The sequence below is a fragment of the Schistocerca serialis genome, chromosome 1, assembly GCF_023864345.2.
Source record: "Schistocerca serialis cubense isolate TAMUIC-IGC-003099 chromosome 1, iqSchSeri2.2, whole genome shotgun sequence".
NCBI lineage: Eukaryota > Metazoa > Arthropoda > Insecta > Orthoptera > Acrididae > Schistocerca > Schistocerca serialis.
The window spans coordinates 352,262,491-352,279,469 of NC_064638.1; the positions used below are offsets into that span (position 1 = coordinate 352,262,491).

Consider the following 16,979-nt stretch of genomic DNA (forward strand, 5'->3'; position numbering starts at 1 on the left):
TGCTGCGAAAGGTGGATATACACTGTACTAGTGCCGACATTGTGCATGCTCTGTTGCCTGTGTCTATGTGCCTGTGGTTCTGTCAGTGTGATCATGTGATGTATCTGACCCCAGGAATGTGTCAATAAAGTTTCCCCTTCCTGGGACAATGAATTCACGGCGTTCTTATTTCAATTTCCAGGAGTGTAGTTCACCCTTTGAAAAGTACTCATACACACAAGAGCGACAAGATACACAAGACAGGCAAAAACAAGAGACGAGGACGTCAAGAGACAAGTTACACTACTGCTAAAGAGCTTTTGTTTTTAAACTATCATTATTCTTGTTACTCTTAATATTATTTTTTCGATCTTTTGTTGTAAAAATTCCTCGCGTATTACTTTTCAAAGTCGGAATAACATAAAAAATATTTTTGTTCTTAGGTAATTTTAATCTTATGATCGGTTACAACAGCAATACAGCAGAAGAGAAGATGGTAGCTTTGAGAGGTGAAATTCTGAAGATAACAGGACAACGACTACGCAGAAAGACAAAGTTCATTTAAAATATATGAACGATACATGACACCTTAGCTGATTCGAAGTCAGGGATACAGAAGAATGCAGCAGTCGAAGTAGGCCAAAGAGCTTACGGACAGCTAAAAATGATACCGACAGACGATGTATACGACGAATGGCTATAAGAGATATGTAAAGCGATAGAATCGTGCATGACTACACGAAAGGTAGATACCACCGATAGGAAAATTAGAAGAACCTTTGACCGAAAGTGAAGCATCTGTAGCATGACCAAAATCACAGATGACAAGTCAGAACTAAGAAACGACGGCTCAAAGGTGGAACGAATATACACAGACCCTACAGATTGTAGAAAAAGGGGATAAAGATTTAAAACATAAATATCAGAGATAGTGTGAGAACCCTTCCATTAAAGTGCGATGTGTTGTTAACGTAATACTATTGGACCAGAGACTTCTGTTCTCGCAGGAAATACAAAGACAAACTTTGGAGAAAAGGAAGACGTAGTCTATGAAGATCACATGTGTACGCCATACATCGAGAAGAATTTGACATATCATTGGAAAACCTGAATCGAAACATGGCACCCGGATCAGATGACATTTCTGCAGAATTATTGGAACACCGTTGGGATTAATGTAAAACCTCAATATCGAAGAAAGTAGGTGTTGAAAGGTGCCGGTACTACTAAATTATTACTTTAATAAATAGTGATTGCGGAATACTAACATGAATTGTCTGCAGCACAATGGAACGAGTGTTGGAAGTCGACTGGAGGAGAATCAGTTTGGGTACAGAAGAAGTGTGCGAACACACTAGGCAGTAGTGAGCTACAGGTACAAGGATAGTACTTCAACTAATACAATGGTAGTTGTAAAGATTACTGTATGTATAAGTATGTATAAACCGCGATCCACAATGTAAAGCTTTCTCAATAGCTCTTGCAAACAAATATAACCGTATAGTTAGTTACACATTAATAATATGAAAAAATTTAAAAAAATAATTATAATTCCTACGGCAACAGTACTTCAAACATTTTATCTAAATTATTAGCAATTATATAAATCTACATTACAGCCTCGCCGCTCTCTATCTCTAAATGAACAATCCAATGAATTACAGTACCAGAGGTCGGCGCTATGGTGCGACTACATCGGCGTGTTGCGCGCACGATACAACAAAAAAATGGTTCAAATGGCTCTGAGCACTATGGGACTTAACATCTATGGTCATCAGTCCCCTAGAACTTAGAACTACTTAAACCTAACTAACCTAAGGACAGCACACAACACCCAGTCATCACGAGGCAGAGAAAATCCCTGACCCCGCCGGGAATCGAACCCGGGAACCCGGGCGTGGGAAGCGAGAACGCTACCGCACGACCACGAGATGCGGACTCACGATACAACAATCTTGCATCTGATGAAATAACGCTTCAAGGAGAAATGCTAATAAAACAAAGACTTACAAATTGAAAATAAAAGATGCATTAAGCAAAATATGCGAATAAGGAAGTCTTGAGGCGAATTTGCTACGTCTATGCAAAATTTGGTAGACTCTCGGAGTAGTTAATCCGACAGTTCAGGGGGCAGAAGAGGAAAAAGGAAGAGTCAAGACGACAGAATAGACATATGTAGAGTATTCAATACACTGAGCATTTCGGGTCCAACAACGAAGGGACCCGCACAGTCTATAATACACTTTAAGGTGTTCTTCATACATTCTTACAGAGAAAATGACTGACTAACTTTAATAAAGGTACTTTTTAAATACTTATCTTACTATAATTAGTAACTGGAGAGATGCTTGTTTTGTGAGGAATGTAGAGGCAGCAAATAATTTTCATTCATATGGACATGTCATTAGCTAACTATGAAGGAGAAGAATGTAACTTTAGGTATATTTGAAGCTAATAAATTAGGGCCAGTAGGGTAAATGCATTTGAAATGAAAATAGCTAGTGCCTTTCAAGTCTGAATCTCATGGTATTCCAGAACCAATGTCCAGTCCATATGATATAAATGAGAAATAATCAGAAGACCAGGGCCTTTGAAAGATTATAGGTCTCAGACAGGTTATAAGTTTTATGGGATAGATGACGGAAGTGAATTTGTTCGTCACAATGAAACTCATACCCTATTGATGAATTGCTACAGTACACAGAGACGTTAAACGCATCGTATTAAGGTAACACAAAACGTTCAGGAACTTCACGAAAAGTTAATATTGAGCATAATGAAGTCTTTTGAATACTTTCGCTTTTGACCTCTGAGTTTAAGTACAGTTTCCTGTTAATATGAAATTTGTTCTTTGTAGCTATTAATGCCTTCGCATCTTTTCCTTAAACTACCAACTACAATGCGGCTAATTTCTCATGAAGTCACACACTGAAATAGATATACGGGGTAATAATCTCTCCTCTTGTGTTAAGTTTGTTGTTGTAGGTAGCCATGACTTTGAGAACAGTACTGCTCTTGCTTGTGGTGCTGGCGTCTCCAGCGCTGGGTCAGCTACTAGGAATTGGGTCCTGCCCCAGCGTCACTGCGATGGCCAACATCGACTCGACTTCTGTGAGTACACCTAGGTCCGCTAGCTATGATGGCTATTCATTGGTACCTCAACCCACCTGACTTAATCCACTTCACAATAAAGACACCTGAAATGCATTACGCTTCAAACAAGAAGCTGTAGTTATGAAATCTTCACGGGTTATCAGCCGAGTGGCGTCGTCTTCTAGCCGCAACGTTTCAATGGATTGCTTATCCATCATCTTCAGGCGTGGCGTCGTCTTCTAGTGGGAACGTTTCAATAGATTGCGTATCCATCATCTTCAGGCGAAGTCTTCGCCTGAAGATGATGGATACGCAATCCACTGAAACGTTGCAACTGGAAGACGACGCCACTCGGCTGATAACCCCTGAAGATTTCATAGCTGAAATAGGCCAAGAAAGCCTGCAATCGTAAGAAACTGTATTTTATATCATATCCATCCATCATTCTCCTTTTTAGTACGTCACACTACATAATTTAAAAATATGTTACAACAATTGGAACTCCATTAGAGATACCTGCTGTGTTGGAGCTGTTTATGTAGCCTTGGTGAATGAAATATTTCGATGTAATACATGACTGAAGCTTCTTGGCATGTGATACAGCTGTGAGAACTGGATTAAATATACCTGTGATGGCAGTGTTCATGTAATCAGATTGAATGCAGTATTTCGATTCAGTAATGATTGAAACTTCTTGTCAGATTAAAATCATGTACCGGATCCAGTCTCGATCCTGGAATATGCTTTCGCAGGCAATGCTCTTACAGACTTTTTTCACCTTACCATATTTATACTTAGATTATTTTTTTAAATTATGGATTAAAACATTTGTCTAAAACCAACACGGAGCAAAGGTTTGTATCACGTTGGTTGTCTGTAGCGCTTTTTTAGTGAATAAGGTTTTTTCTGTGCTTTTTGACAATGCGTGACACTGTTTTCGAGTAATGGTGTGCGAAGAGATTTTGCTGCCGAGTTGAATACAGTGCAACGGTGAGTTTTGCAAAACTTCGGCAGACGTACGGAGACAGTGTTTTGTCAAGGACTCTGGTGTTTCGGTGGTTTAAGGCTATAGCAGAAGGAAGATGAACCTCGCAGTGGAAGCCTTTGGGTTTCAATAACTCATGTAAATGGCGACAGGGTCCAGGATCTAATGTGCGCAGATGATTAGTTGACAGTCAGAATAATTACGGCTGAGATGGATTTGAGTCACACCACCGTTCATCAGATATTGATCAATGAATTGAGATGAAAAATTCAGCTCTGAACCGGTTCCGAGAATCCTCCGGCAGGACAAGTAGGACGTGAGGTGTGACAGGTGCGTTGACGTTTTGGAATCGATTGAAGATGTTCCTGGTTTTCTGGTACGTGTCATTATCGGTAACTGAGTTTGAGTGTTTGAGTACGATCCGGAGATCATAGATCAACTGAATGCTGATATGCTTTTTTTGATAGCTAGAGAACTGTTCATAAAGAGTCTGTGCCTCAAGACCAAGAGGCTAAGAAACTACACTCCTGGAAATGGAAAAAAGAACACATTGACACCGGTGTGTCAGACCCACCATACTTGCTCCGGACACTGCGAGAGGGCTGTACAAGCAATGATCACACGCACGGCACAGCGGACACACCAGGAACCGCGGTGTTGGCCGTCGAATGGCGCTAGCTGCGCAGCATTTGTGCACCGCCGCCGACAGTGTCAGCCAGTTTGCCGTGGCATACGGAGCTCCATCGCAGTCTTTAACACTGGTAGCATGCCGCGACAGCGTGGACGTGAACCGTATGTGCAGTTGACGGACTTTGAGCGAGGGCGTATAGTGGGCATGCGGGAGGCCGGGTGGACGTACCGCCGAATTGCTCAAAACGTGGGGCGTGAGGTCTCCACAGTACATCGATGTTGTCGCCAGTGGTCGGCGGAAGGTGCACGTGCCCGTCGACCTGGGACCAGACCGCAGCGACCCACGGATGCACGCCAAGACCTTAGGATCCTACGCAGTGCCGTAGGGGACTGCACCCCCACTTCCCAGCAAATTAGGGACACTGTTGCTCCTGGGGTATCGGCGAGGACCATTCGCAACCGTCTCCATGAAGCTGGGCTACGGTCCCGCACACCGTTAGGCCGCCTTCCGCTCACGCCCCAACATCGTGCAGCCCGCCTCCAGTGGTGTCGCGACAGGCGTGAATGGAGGGACGAACGGAGACGTGTCGTCTTCAGCGATGAGAGTCGCTTCTGCCTTGGTGCCAATGATGGTCGTATGCGTGTTTGGCGCCGTGCAGGTGAGCGCCACAATCAGGACTGCATACGACCGAGGCACACAGGGCCAACACCCGGCATCATGGTGTGGGGAGCGATCTCCTACACTGGCCGTACACCACTGGTGATCGTCGAGGGGACACTGAATAGTCCACGGTACATCCAAACCGTCATCGAACCCATCGTTCTACCATTCCTAGACCGGCAAGGGAACTTGCTGTTCCAACAGGACAATGCACGTCCGCATGTATCCCGTGCCACCCAACGTGCTCTAGAAGGTGTAAGTCAACTACCCTGGCCAGCAAGATCTCCGGATCTGTCCCCCATTGAGCATGTTTGGGACTGGATGAAGCGTCGTCTCACGCGGTCTGCACGTCCAGCACGAACGCTGGTCCAACTGAGGCGCCAGGTGGAAATGGCATGGCAAGCCGTTCCACAGGACTACATCCAGCATCTCTACGATCGTCTCCATGGGAGAATAGCAGCCTGCATTGCTGCGAAAGGTGGATATACACTGTACTAGAGCCGACATTGTGCATGCTCTGTTGCCTGTGTCTATGTGCCTGTGGTTCTGTCAGTGTGATCATGTGATGTATCTGACCCCAGGAATGTGTCAATAAAGTTTCCCCTTCCTGGGACAATGAATTCACGGTGTTCTTATTTCAATTTCCAGGAGTGTATTTTACCGAGAAGTTCTTCAAAGACTACACAAAAAAGATCACGCCTGTAAGTCCAAAGCCGGCCGAAGTGACCGTGCGGTTCTAGGAGCTGCAGTCTGGAACCGCGAGACCGCTACGGTCGCAGGTTCGAATCCTGCCTCGGGCATGGATGTGTGTGATGTCCTTAGGTTAGTTAGGTTTAACTAGTTCTACGTTCTAGGGGACTAATGACCTCAGTAGTTGAGTCCCATAGTGCTCAGAGCCATTTGAACCATATTTTTTGTAAGTCCAAAAACAAGGACCAATAGTATGTTGCTTCATGACAATAGCCTTACACAGCAGTTTCAGTAAACCGGTTTTTGTCCAGAAAGAACATTTTTACGGCTTCTCAGCGTCCTTAGTCGCTCGTGGTGGGTCCCTGCGACTTTTTCCTCTTTACGAGACAGCAAAACACTAGTCAAGGGACGTTGCTTTTGGGACATGAACACAACATTCAAATGGCAGCAACCGATCAGCTGAGAGTTATTCTAGTATCCAGCTTCGGCACTGCTGTGAGGAGTGGGAAAACCGTCTCCAGCACTGAGTAGCTTCCCAAGGCAAGTAATTTAAAGGGGGTCACGTTCAAATCGCAGTGTTACTGGGATAATCTTATTCTTTTGTTTACACCGGTAAAGTGCCTTTGATGAAATTTCAGTTTCACGGATTAGCTTAGTTATAGTGTATTCCTTTTTTTTTTCGAACACCACCCAATACGTCCCTCAAATCTTGACAAATCAGCGTGGATGTGGTTGACACCGCCATGTTTTGATTCACTGAACTGTGGAGCGCAGATATTTTCTAAGATTCCAAAACCTAATTTATTCCTTAACCACGATAAAAGATTCTGCCTGTACATAACCTTTTGGAACAAGTTATTTGGTTTTCCGTCGCTGGCAGGTGTCGTGTGAAAACATCTGTAAATATAAAGATTATACAAAATTTTAATGTATAGGCTAGAATATGTGTCTAATAAAGGCAAATATTGCTTCTGCGCCGTAACAGCTTGAATTCTCAATAGGCGAACGTGGCTATCGAACCCAACTTTTATATTACAACATCGTAAAAGGCAATTGACATTCTTACACCCACGAAACAAACCGGTAAATAAGCTCCAGTGTTATCTACCTAAGTTACACACGTAGCTTAAAACCTCAATGCAAATTATAGGCCTCTTAACACTGTCAACAGACCAAGGTACTGAGATACCCAGGCACGATTCAGGGCGCCCCCTCACAGCTGTACTTACGTCAGTAGGGCTCTCTTCTTTCCATAGTTTACACTAGTTCTCCTGGGCACCTTGCTTGATTAGCTCTTCTGGAAGCACTTTCTCTCAAGAGAGCTAGTCCAGCAAGGTGTTCGGAGAACTTCTGAGCAGTTTGGAAAGAAGAGAGCGTTACTGACGGAAGTACATCTTTGTGAGGGCGCTCTGAATCGTTCCTGGGTAGTTCAGTTGGCAAGAACACGGTTTGAGAAAGGCAAGGTCCGAGGTTCGAGTCCTAGCACAGCATGGCATACACTTTTCGTCTGCCCCGAAGTTGTAAAACAGCACCTACACATTAAAAGAGTAAAAAATGCACTCACAGTCACAGCAAGTATCTGTAATTATGTTTTGATCTGTTCTGTCTACGATACAAAACACTGTTAGCTTCTGCAGTAAAGTATGTTAGCGCCACTGAGTGAACGTCCCTTAATAATAGTAAAAACTTATTACCCTGTAAAGCGTTCATTAGACCTACCAGACTGACGGCACTGTCATGTTTGCTATGAAGACACAGAAAAGGGAAGGTGGCACTCGGAATCGGAGTGCTGTCACGTGACAATGCAGTGCCGCGTGTAACAAGTAAGCACTGACTGGCACTATTATTAGACAGTGCTCCTCACACACTATCGCTGTGACACGTATTCACAGTATGTGTCCAAATAAACCACTGGCCGCTTTAATTCAGAATTTTTCATTTTTTGGTGAAAATCTAATGTAGTATTCTTTTTTTAAGAACTATGTCGTTTCTTTCGCACATTATTCTGGAACCTTCTAAAATCAAACACCTTAGACGAAACCGTTTTTCTCAGAGTCACCATGCTAGTCTCGAAGCCCATTTCTGTCAGTCTGTGAAGCTATATCAGAACTGGCATTTTTGTGTACTGTTCATAATATGGCAGAAATTTTTGCCTAATAACCTATTTATCCATATAGTCAATGGGATATTTATTGTGTGCATTTTGCTTCTTCTTTGGGACAGGTACTTGAATCCCACTCCAATCAACATTCTGTTCCTTTTGCAACAACGTGTACACCATTCTCTCGCTGGACTCTAAAATTTAGTGACATTATGAGCAAGTCTTAATCTTATCATTTTATCGATAGTTTTCCACACTTGCCCTGCAACTTGACGATGTGCACTACTTAGGAATGGAATCTAGCTGCACCTAGTATCGAGATCATGACGCTTCCCACTACTGGGTCTACGATTCGTATTGTCGACTAACGTTATAAACTCATAGACCGCAGTTTCCTTGACAGCTCTGGCAGTGTTTCCAGTGATTTCTGTAATTTACGCCAGACTTTTGGTTTTTCTGTTGACAGCTGCTGGGCACGTGGTACGAGTACAAGCGCTACTCGAATTCCTTCGAGTTGGGCAGCAAATGCGTCATCGCAAACTTAGAAACCGCCGCAGACAACAGCACCATCGACATCACCGTCTCCCTGACCAACTTCTTGTAAGCAACTCCTGCTGTTCACCTGTCTCGTATCACTATTAGCTCTGAACAAGACAAGGAGATCGCTACAGAAAACTACGTACAAGGATTTCTAAGACACTATCGACTAATATTATAGTCTAACAAGAAATAAGACACTCATTACGTTCTCCGACTGTTTCTCTAATCATTGACCGGTTTTCGTTCCCAGCAGCGTATGAGATTGTCAGGTGACAAATGAATATGGGAACCACAGATAAAATATGTGACTTACAGAGATATTAGTGATGCAGGAACAAAGTGCTTAAAAAGAAAAGTATATCATTGTTTTATTCTGTTGAGGAAACACTTGCAGCTGAAAAGCAGCACAAAAAAGTCGTTGTCAGTAATGTAATCTAAATTTCCATGGCTGAAACTTACTTTAACAAGGGAGTGAGATAAAAATTGTCTTGCATAATTTAAAACATTACGCCATCTTACTTTTAAATGTGATTGTTAAAGTAAGTTAAAATTAGGCAAGTCTTAGATTATAATAGTAAAATCCACTTTATTCTTATCATTTTTCAAACTGAAGTGATTTCCTTTACACACTAAAAATGTAACACTTTTCCTCGTAAACAATCTGCATCACTAATACATTATGCGATCGAAAGTACCCGGACACCTGGCTGAAAATGACTTAGAAGTGAGTGGTGCCCTCCATCGGTAATGCAGGAGTTCAATGTGGTGTTGGCTCACCCTTAGCCTTGATGTCTGCTTCCAATCTCGCAGGCATACGTTCAGTCAGGTGATGGAAGGTTTCTTGGGGAATGGCAGCCCATTCTTCATGGAGTGCTGCACTGAGGGGAGGTACCCATGTCGGTTGGTGAGGCCTGGCACGAAGTCGGCTTTCCTAAACATCCGAAAGGTGTTCTATAGGATTCAGGTCAGGACTCTCTGCTGGCCAGTCCATTACATGAATGTTATTGTTGTGTAACCAATCCGCCACAGGCCGTGTGTCGTGAACAGGTGCTCGACCATGTTGAAAGATGCAATCGCCATCCCCATATTGCTCTTCAACAGTGGGAAGCAAGAAAGTTATTAAGACATCAACGTAGTTCTGTGATATGATAGTGCCACGCAAAACAAGGGGTGCAAGCCCCCTTCATGAACCACGCGACCACACCATAACACCACCGCCTCCGAATTTTGCTGTTGGCGCTACATACGCTGGCAGATGACGTTCACCGGTCATTCGCCATACCCACACCCTGCCATCGGATCACCACATTGTGTACCGTGTTTCGACACTCCACACAACGTTTTTCCACTGTTCAATGGTCCAATGTTTACGCCCCTTACACCGAACGAGGCGTCGTTCGGCATTTACCGGCGTGGTGTGTGGTTTATGAGCAGCCGCGGGGCCATGAAATCCGTTTTCTCGCCTCCTGCCTAACTGTCATAGTAGTTTCAGTGGATCCTGATGCAGTTTGGAATTCCTGTGCGATGGTCTGGAAAGATGTCTGCCTATTACACATTACGACCATCTTCAACTGTCGGCCTATACACTTTTGTGGTGTACGTGTCCCTTCACGTGTCCACTTCACTATCACATCGAAAATAGTCGACGAAGGAATGTGTATGGGTGTGGAAATCTCGCGTATGACACGAGTGACACCCAATGATCTGACCACGTTCGAAGATCGTGAGTTCCGCGGAGCACCCCATTCTGCCTCTCACGTTTTCCAATGGTTACTGAGGTCGCTGATATGGAGTACCTGGCAATAGGTGGCAGCAGAATGCACCTAATATGAAAGACGTATGTTTTTCGGGGGATCCGGATACTTTTGATCACATAGTGTACCTATGTAAGCTGGACGTCCTTTTATCTGTGATTGTAACCCAATTCGTGACTGAATAAATAGTAGCTGTAGAAGTTCAAAAGTTTTTCACTTCTTGATACTTACGTAACTGTTGAAACCATTGTGGCCACTTGTTAAAGTCTTGCAATCTTCGGATGATGTTTGCTTAATACTTTTCCTAACATTTCTTCAGCAGAATTGGCTGGGACTGTCAAAGGTCACTCTCCAGTACTTCTGGTGGCACACAATATGAACTTCTGTAGGAGGTGATCTTCCCTCAGATTCTGATTGAGTACGAGCACAAAGCGCTAACCTCCTTAATCTGGAACTGTACAAAAATTATACTTCTCTTGTTTCGTTGTCTTTTTATGTGATTCATTTCTCTTCTACTGTCGTTAGCAGGGCTGCCAGGACTATGAAGGCCAGCAAGCTCCATTGTTGTCGCCACTCCAGGAAGGCACCGCGTCGGAAGTGTGGGTTAGGCCGGCTGTTGAACAGTCGGCGTGACCGCTCCGACACCCATCACCAGGGCCTCGAAGGCCTGCTGTAGAGTCGAAGCAAGGCGTGAAACCTTATCGAGAACTGCAATCAGGGTGCCGCTGAGCGAAGCCAGGTCGCCAATGGTCGCTGTTGCGGTTGTAGTGTGCAGGGGCGATGCTTCGGCGCGGCCGGCGACTGTGACACATGCCGTGGTCCTGTTGGGCGCCGAGTTTTCCCCCCTGGGTGGGATCGTCTCGCTGCTCCTATAGCATGCTAGCCCTAGCTTGCTTTCTGGAGCACACGCTCCTTTGTCTACCGCCTTTTCGGTGGAAGTGGTGACTGGAGTCACTTCAGTAGGAGATGTCATTCCCACTGTGATTTTCCCTTTGTTACCTGCAGAGGTTGTTCACTACGGCACAGCAATCCTAAATCTGCGTGTTTTGAGGCTTTATTATTTCTTGTTGAAACTACTGTCAAGTTTGTGAATTGCTATAGGTCCTAACATAATAAAATTCACTGACATTGAGGTTCTCATTGTGGAGAAGAACCTTTACACATACTTATTCAGAGAAGCTATAGCAATTCACATAGATAATAGTTTCAACACAAAAGAATTAGGCAGACGGATCCCAGATTCCCATGCTGCAGCAAACGAACGTTGCAGATAACAAGGGGCAGGTCACCAAGGAAAGGCCGTCAGATGTTGATGCAACAGGTGCATATTATCTCTGCCCACAGATTCGACTGCAGTCTACCACCACAGTTGAGAATCAACCTTTGACAACTCTTGGCTCAATATCAGGCAAAGTATCAAACAGACGACAGCCAGAGATGCTGACAAAGAAGCCTACTTTTCTACATTTATCGTGTTTTGCCAAACACTGACAGTGAATTCAGTTGATGTAGATCTGTTAAACAGAAAATGGTGCAGTGAGTGGAAGAAAGCACAGATCACAAGAGGGGCATCAGAGATGATCCTAAAAACTATCGTCCCATCTCATCGACGTCCATCGGTCGTACAGTTCTGCAACGGATTCTGAGATCAAACACAATGAGGTACCTCGAACAGAATGATATCCGTTCCAGCCAGCCTAGGTTCCAAACACACTGATCATGTGAAATACAACTTGCACTTTTCTCACATGGCATCGTCACATACGCTTATTTCAATGCAATCAGGTGAACGCAGTATTTATTGACTTCTGAAATCATTTGAGATGAAATCACATCAGTGAAGAGTAACAAACGTGCGATTTCGTTAATTATAAAACAAAATTTTTGACAGGATGGAGAACTGAAGAGTAAGGAGGATGCAATATGTTATATGCAGTATGTTATCTTCAATGGAGACTCATCAACAGAATTAGAAGTAACTTCACATTGTCCTACGAACCATTGTTCGTATTGTATATTGATGACGCTATAGAACAGGCCTTTGCGCTCTTGGAGTATGCTCGTGCTCCAGAAGCACAGCTATGTCTGCTTAGCGCTCTGACCTCCTCCATCATTGCTCTATTCTGAGCAGGTGCGCGAATGATACAGCTAAATGCTGAAGGCTACACGTGCGGAAAGCTTAAGAAGACGTGTTTGAACACAGTGTATCTAATTCTAAGAGGCGAATATTGCAGGATACTTCTGTATGCAGCAGTTTATCTTTTTTTTATTTTCAACTTTTTATTTTTCTGCCAAAGCAACAACTTTTATTAGTTGATTAAATAAATATATTAAATAGTGCTAATACGATGAGTAGAACTAGAAAAAAAACTTTACAATACAAACAGGCACTTAACATAAAGTTGTGATGTTTTAGAATGTGTAATATCTTTAAAACTTGATTCGTGATACAGTCAAAAACAAGAAGTTTCATGGTCTAAAATACGAACGCTGGCTGCAATTCATAAATTTCATAACAGAAAAAGAGACGTTCATAACCATGTGTTTAATCAAACATTGAAATAGTTTTAGCGGCTTCTCTGTACAGCTGAGGATAATGCTCTTGGGGTAATATTTGATTAAAGTATCGTAATTTGCTTGACTGGACAAACAGATCACTGAACTGGGCTCTAACACTATGTTATTCAGCTAAAGTAGGAAGTAACAACGTAGCAGCAAAAACCGAGAGCAGTCTGGCAGATAAATCGAAATCCGTCTTTAATCATGCAGTGTCTTGGAATCTCTTTTAGAACGTTTAACGAAACGTGTCAATTAACATTCCGCCCAACCGCGGAAAGTAGGTACAAATAACACCGTCTATGTTTTTTCCACAAAGAAATATTACAGAGAGAGTTTCTCTTTCAGAAATCTCATCTGAATCCTTTTTTTTTTTTTTTTTTTTTTTTTTGGGAAGATTGTATCTTGCATCGTATAAGGGGGAGAAATGTCTACCACCATTTTCCGGAATTCGGAAGTGCAGAATCGTGATTATCAAGATTACATAAGGTGTCACGAGTAACGTATTCATGTGTGAAGGCTCTTACGAGAACGACCGTTACCGGACTAAATTCGTCATATCGCACGGACCTAGCCAGCACCTGATGTGACCGTATGGGATTTCACAGTTTCGTAACCACAACCAACAGCGGGAACGCCTTGGGCTGCGGATCGGAGCCGCCAGGCAGGGAAGCCGCCGGCGGTGGAGCACGCAGCACCGGGTAAACACAGGACGAGTCGGACGACAGACCAACGACAACTGACAACAACCCACCACGACCGACTATGAGCGACACAACAAGGAAGAGATAAACAACGGAGGCTTGTGGAAACCACAACACCAAACACCAAACGTAACTCCACTCGGAACCAGAGCCAGGCAAATGTCAACAATGAGCAACGACCAGAACGCAGTACCGCCGAGATAGAAACGAAATCCAGAGCGAGTACCAGACTGGCTGGACTAGGGCAGAGCGGGTTCCTATATACGAAACTGGAGGGAGCGGCTATTGGTCGCTGTCTGCACGTGGCTTAGGGGTGGCGCCCTCGCTGCGCGAGAGCCGCTGCGCGGAATAGCCGCCGCGGATGCGGAGCCCTCTATGGGCTGACCACGTCCATTTGTTCTGGCGCGTGTTCGACGTCCGCGGCGGAAGGTACTAGATCCCTCCCCTCCCGAAATTGGTGCATAGGGGCGGAAATGCCCCGGACGATGCCGAGGCGGGCGGAATGAGGGCACGGGTTGTGAGACGCTCGGAGGGACCACTGGGGGAGGGGAGGGCAGACTGTCTGCGGCATCCATCAAGGTGTCACCAGAGGGGAGGCGGTCAGTGGGCGTCTCTATACCCCGGCGAGGCGGAAGGGGTGTCTGCAGAGCTGGCGAGGAGATGGAGGTGGAAGGGAAGGGCTCCACCATGAGGGATGTGTCCGCACCAGGAAGCAGGGAAGGCGGTGGGGGAGGAATCAAGGGGGGTGCCCGAGGGCGGAGTTGGTTATGGTGGGGACGCTCGAGCCCTCTGTGTGTCTGCACGGTCGTCACTCGCCGCCCATGAGCCGCTGTCACCGTAGCGGGCGTCCATGCAGGTGTGCCGTCATAGGAGCGGGCCCACACGGCCATGCCCGGGGCGTAGCGCCGGGAGGAGCGAGAGCGGCGCCCAGAAGGGGATGGTGTCAGCAGATGGAGGAGGGTCCGAGGTTGTCGCCCGTGAAGGAGTTCGGCAGGACTATGACCGACCACCGGCGTAGTGCGGTAGGTGCCTAGAAACAAGGTGAGGGCCGAGGTGGTGGCCGACAGCTCCACTGATTTCAGCAGCTGCTGTTTGAAAGTGCGGACTAGGCGTTCCGCCGCGCCATTGGATGAAGGATGGAATAGGTAGAGCGAATGTGTTTGATACCGTTAGTGGAGCAGAAGGTCTGGAACGAGGACGCTGTGAATTGGGGCCCATTATCTGTGATCAACGTCTGAGGAAGGCCTTCAATGGCCAACACCTGGGCCAAGGCGGTGAGGGTGGCGTCAGTGGTGGTGGACGCCATGCGAACCACATATGGGTATTTGGAATAGGCATCAATGATGAGGAGCCACATGAAGCCTAAGAAGGGGCCTGCAAAATCGAGATGGATCCTGTCCCAGGGTTGGCTGGGTGTTGGCCAGGGCGCGAAAGATTGTGGAGGACTAGCCTGATGATGCACACACACTGTGCAACCACGGACCAGGTGCTCAATGTCTCCATCGATCCCAGGCCAATAGACATGTCGTCGAGCCAACGCCTTCATGCGAGAAATCCCCAGTGTCCGCGGTGTCATAAGTGCAGGATGGGGTGGCATAAGTCTGGAGGGATTTTCACCCGATGGGCGTCCGAGTCCGTGGACAACAGGAGGACGTCCTCCATCACCAAAAGCCCGTGTGAGACGTGACGCCACGTGCTGAAGTCAGTTTTCAAACGTCGGGTAAGGTAGGGAGGCCAACTACGGGTCACGTGGCGGAGGACTTGCCGCAGAATGGGGTCCCTGCGCGTGGAAGCGGCGATTTGCGTGGCTGTCAGAGGGAATCCATCGAGAGTCTCCCGGCGGGCAGAGTCGATGTGGAAGCACAGGACTTCCTGCTGGTCGGACGCCAGATCGGTCCTGCTGGGGACGTCACAAGGCATCTGCATTAGTGTGTTGACTGGTGGGCTTATAGCGGATGGTGTAAGTGTAATTACGTAAGAACAACGCCCAGCGCTGAAGACGCTGAGCCGTCCATTCTTGCAGGTGTGAATGGGGTCCAAAAAGCGACACTAAGGGCTTGTGATCCGTGAGGAGGGTGAACTGCGCTCCAAACAGGTAAATGTAAAATTTCTGAACTGCAAAAATAATGGCAAGAGCCTCCTTTTCGATCTGAGAGTAGTTCCTTTGCGCAGGGGTTAACGTCTTGGATGCATATGCCACAGGTTGTTCCGACCCATCCTCATTCCTGTGTGCCAGGACTGCCCCAATCCCATACGCTGAGGCATCGGCCGCCACCACCAAGGGACGAACCGGAGAGAAAGGCGTCAGGCAAGGGGCAGATTTCAGCATCGTCTTCAGGCGGGTGAAAGCCTGATCGCAGGCAGAAGTCCACGTGTAAGGTACCCCTTTGCGACGCAGGCGATTTATGGGATGCGCGACGTGGACGGCTTGGGGTAAGAACTTTAAGTAATAATTGACTTTCCCCAAAAATACCTGGAGTTCGGATAAGTTTTGTGGACGGGGAAGGGCATCGATGGCTGCGACATTACGGTCCGAAGGGCGAAAGCCATCTTTACTGAGCCAATGTCCTAAGTACTCCACTTCTGGTTGAAAAAAACTGCACTTCTCCAGTCGACAACGTAAACCCGCAGCCTGGAGGGGGTGAAATAAGGTACTGAGGTTGCCCAGATGTTCCTGACGCGTGCGCCCCGTGACTAAGATATCACTGAGGTAATTGACACAAGCCGGTATTGGTTGCGTAAGTTGCTCGGGATACCGCTGGAAAATCGCAGGGGCAGAGGAAATGCCAAACGGAAGACGCTTGTATTTATAGAGACCGAAAGGCATGTTGATGACGACGATGGCCTGCGATTCCTCATCCAACGGCAATTGGTGATAGGCTTCTGCCAGATCAATCTTAGAAAAGTACTCGCCACCTGCCAGTTTAGCGAGAAGGTCTTCCTGTCGAGGAATGGTATAAGTTTCGACCAAAGACTGAGCGTTGACCGTAGCCCCAAAATCCCCACAAAGACGAAGCGATCCATTAGGTTCCTTGATGACCACTAAGGGCGTTGTCCAAGCACTCGATTGTACTGGCTCGATAACCCCCCGCAGCCTGGAGTCGATCAAGTTCCTGCTTGAGGGCCGCACGCAAAGCTACCGGGATAGGCCGAGCCCGACAAAAGCGAGGCCGTGCGTTCGGCAGTAAAGTGATGTGTGCCTGGAAATCGGAAGCGCAGCCCATGTCTGCCGAAAACAGGGAGGAAAAGGACGTGCACAGATCGTCTAGGTCCTGAAATGGAACCG

General features: G+C 46.1%; 1 protein-coding gene across 1 annotated transcript in view; it reads left to right on the forward strand.

The window, feature by feature from the left end:
- The window catches only part of LOC126457437 (apolipoprotein D-like), a 45,107-nt gene that overhangs the window by 13,556 nt on the left and 14,572 nt on the right, over positions 1-16,979 (forward strand). Inside the window, exons 2-3 of the mRNA XM_050093720.1 lie at positions 2,952-3,090; positions 8,606-8,739. Of these exons, the coding sequence (XP_049949677.1) occupies positions 2,971-3,090; positions 8,606-8,739 (254 nt within the window). The 5' untranslated portion in view covers positions 2,952-2,970. The remainder of the gene's footprint in view (positions 1-2,951; positions 3,091-8,605; positions 8,740-16,979) is intronic.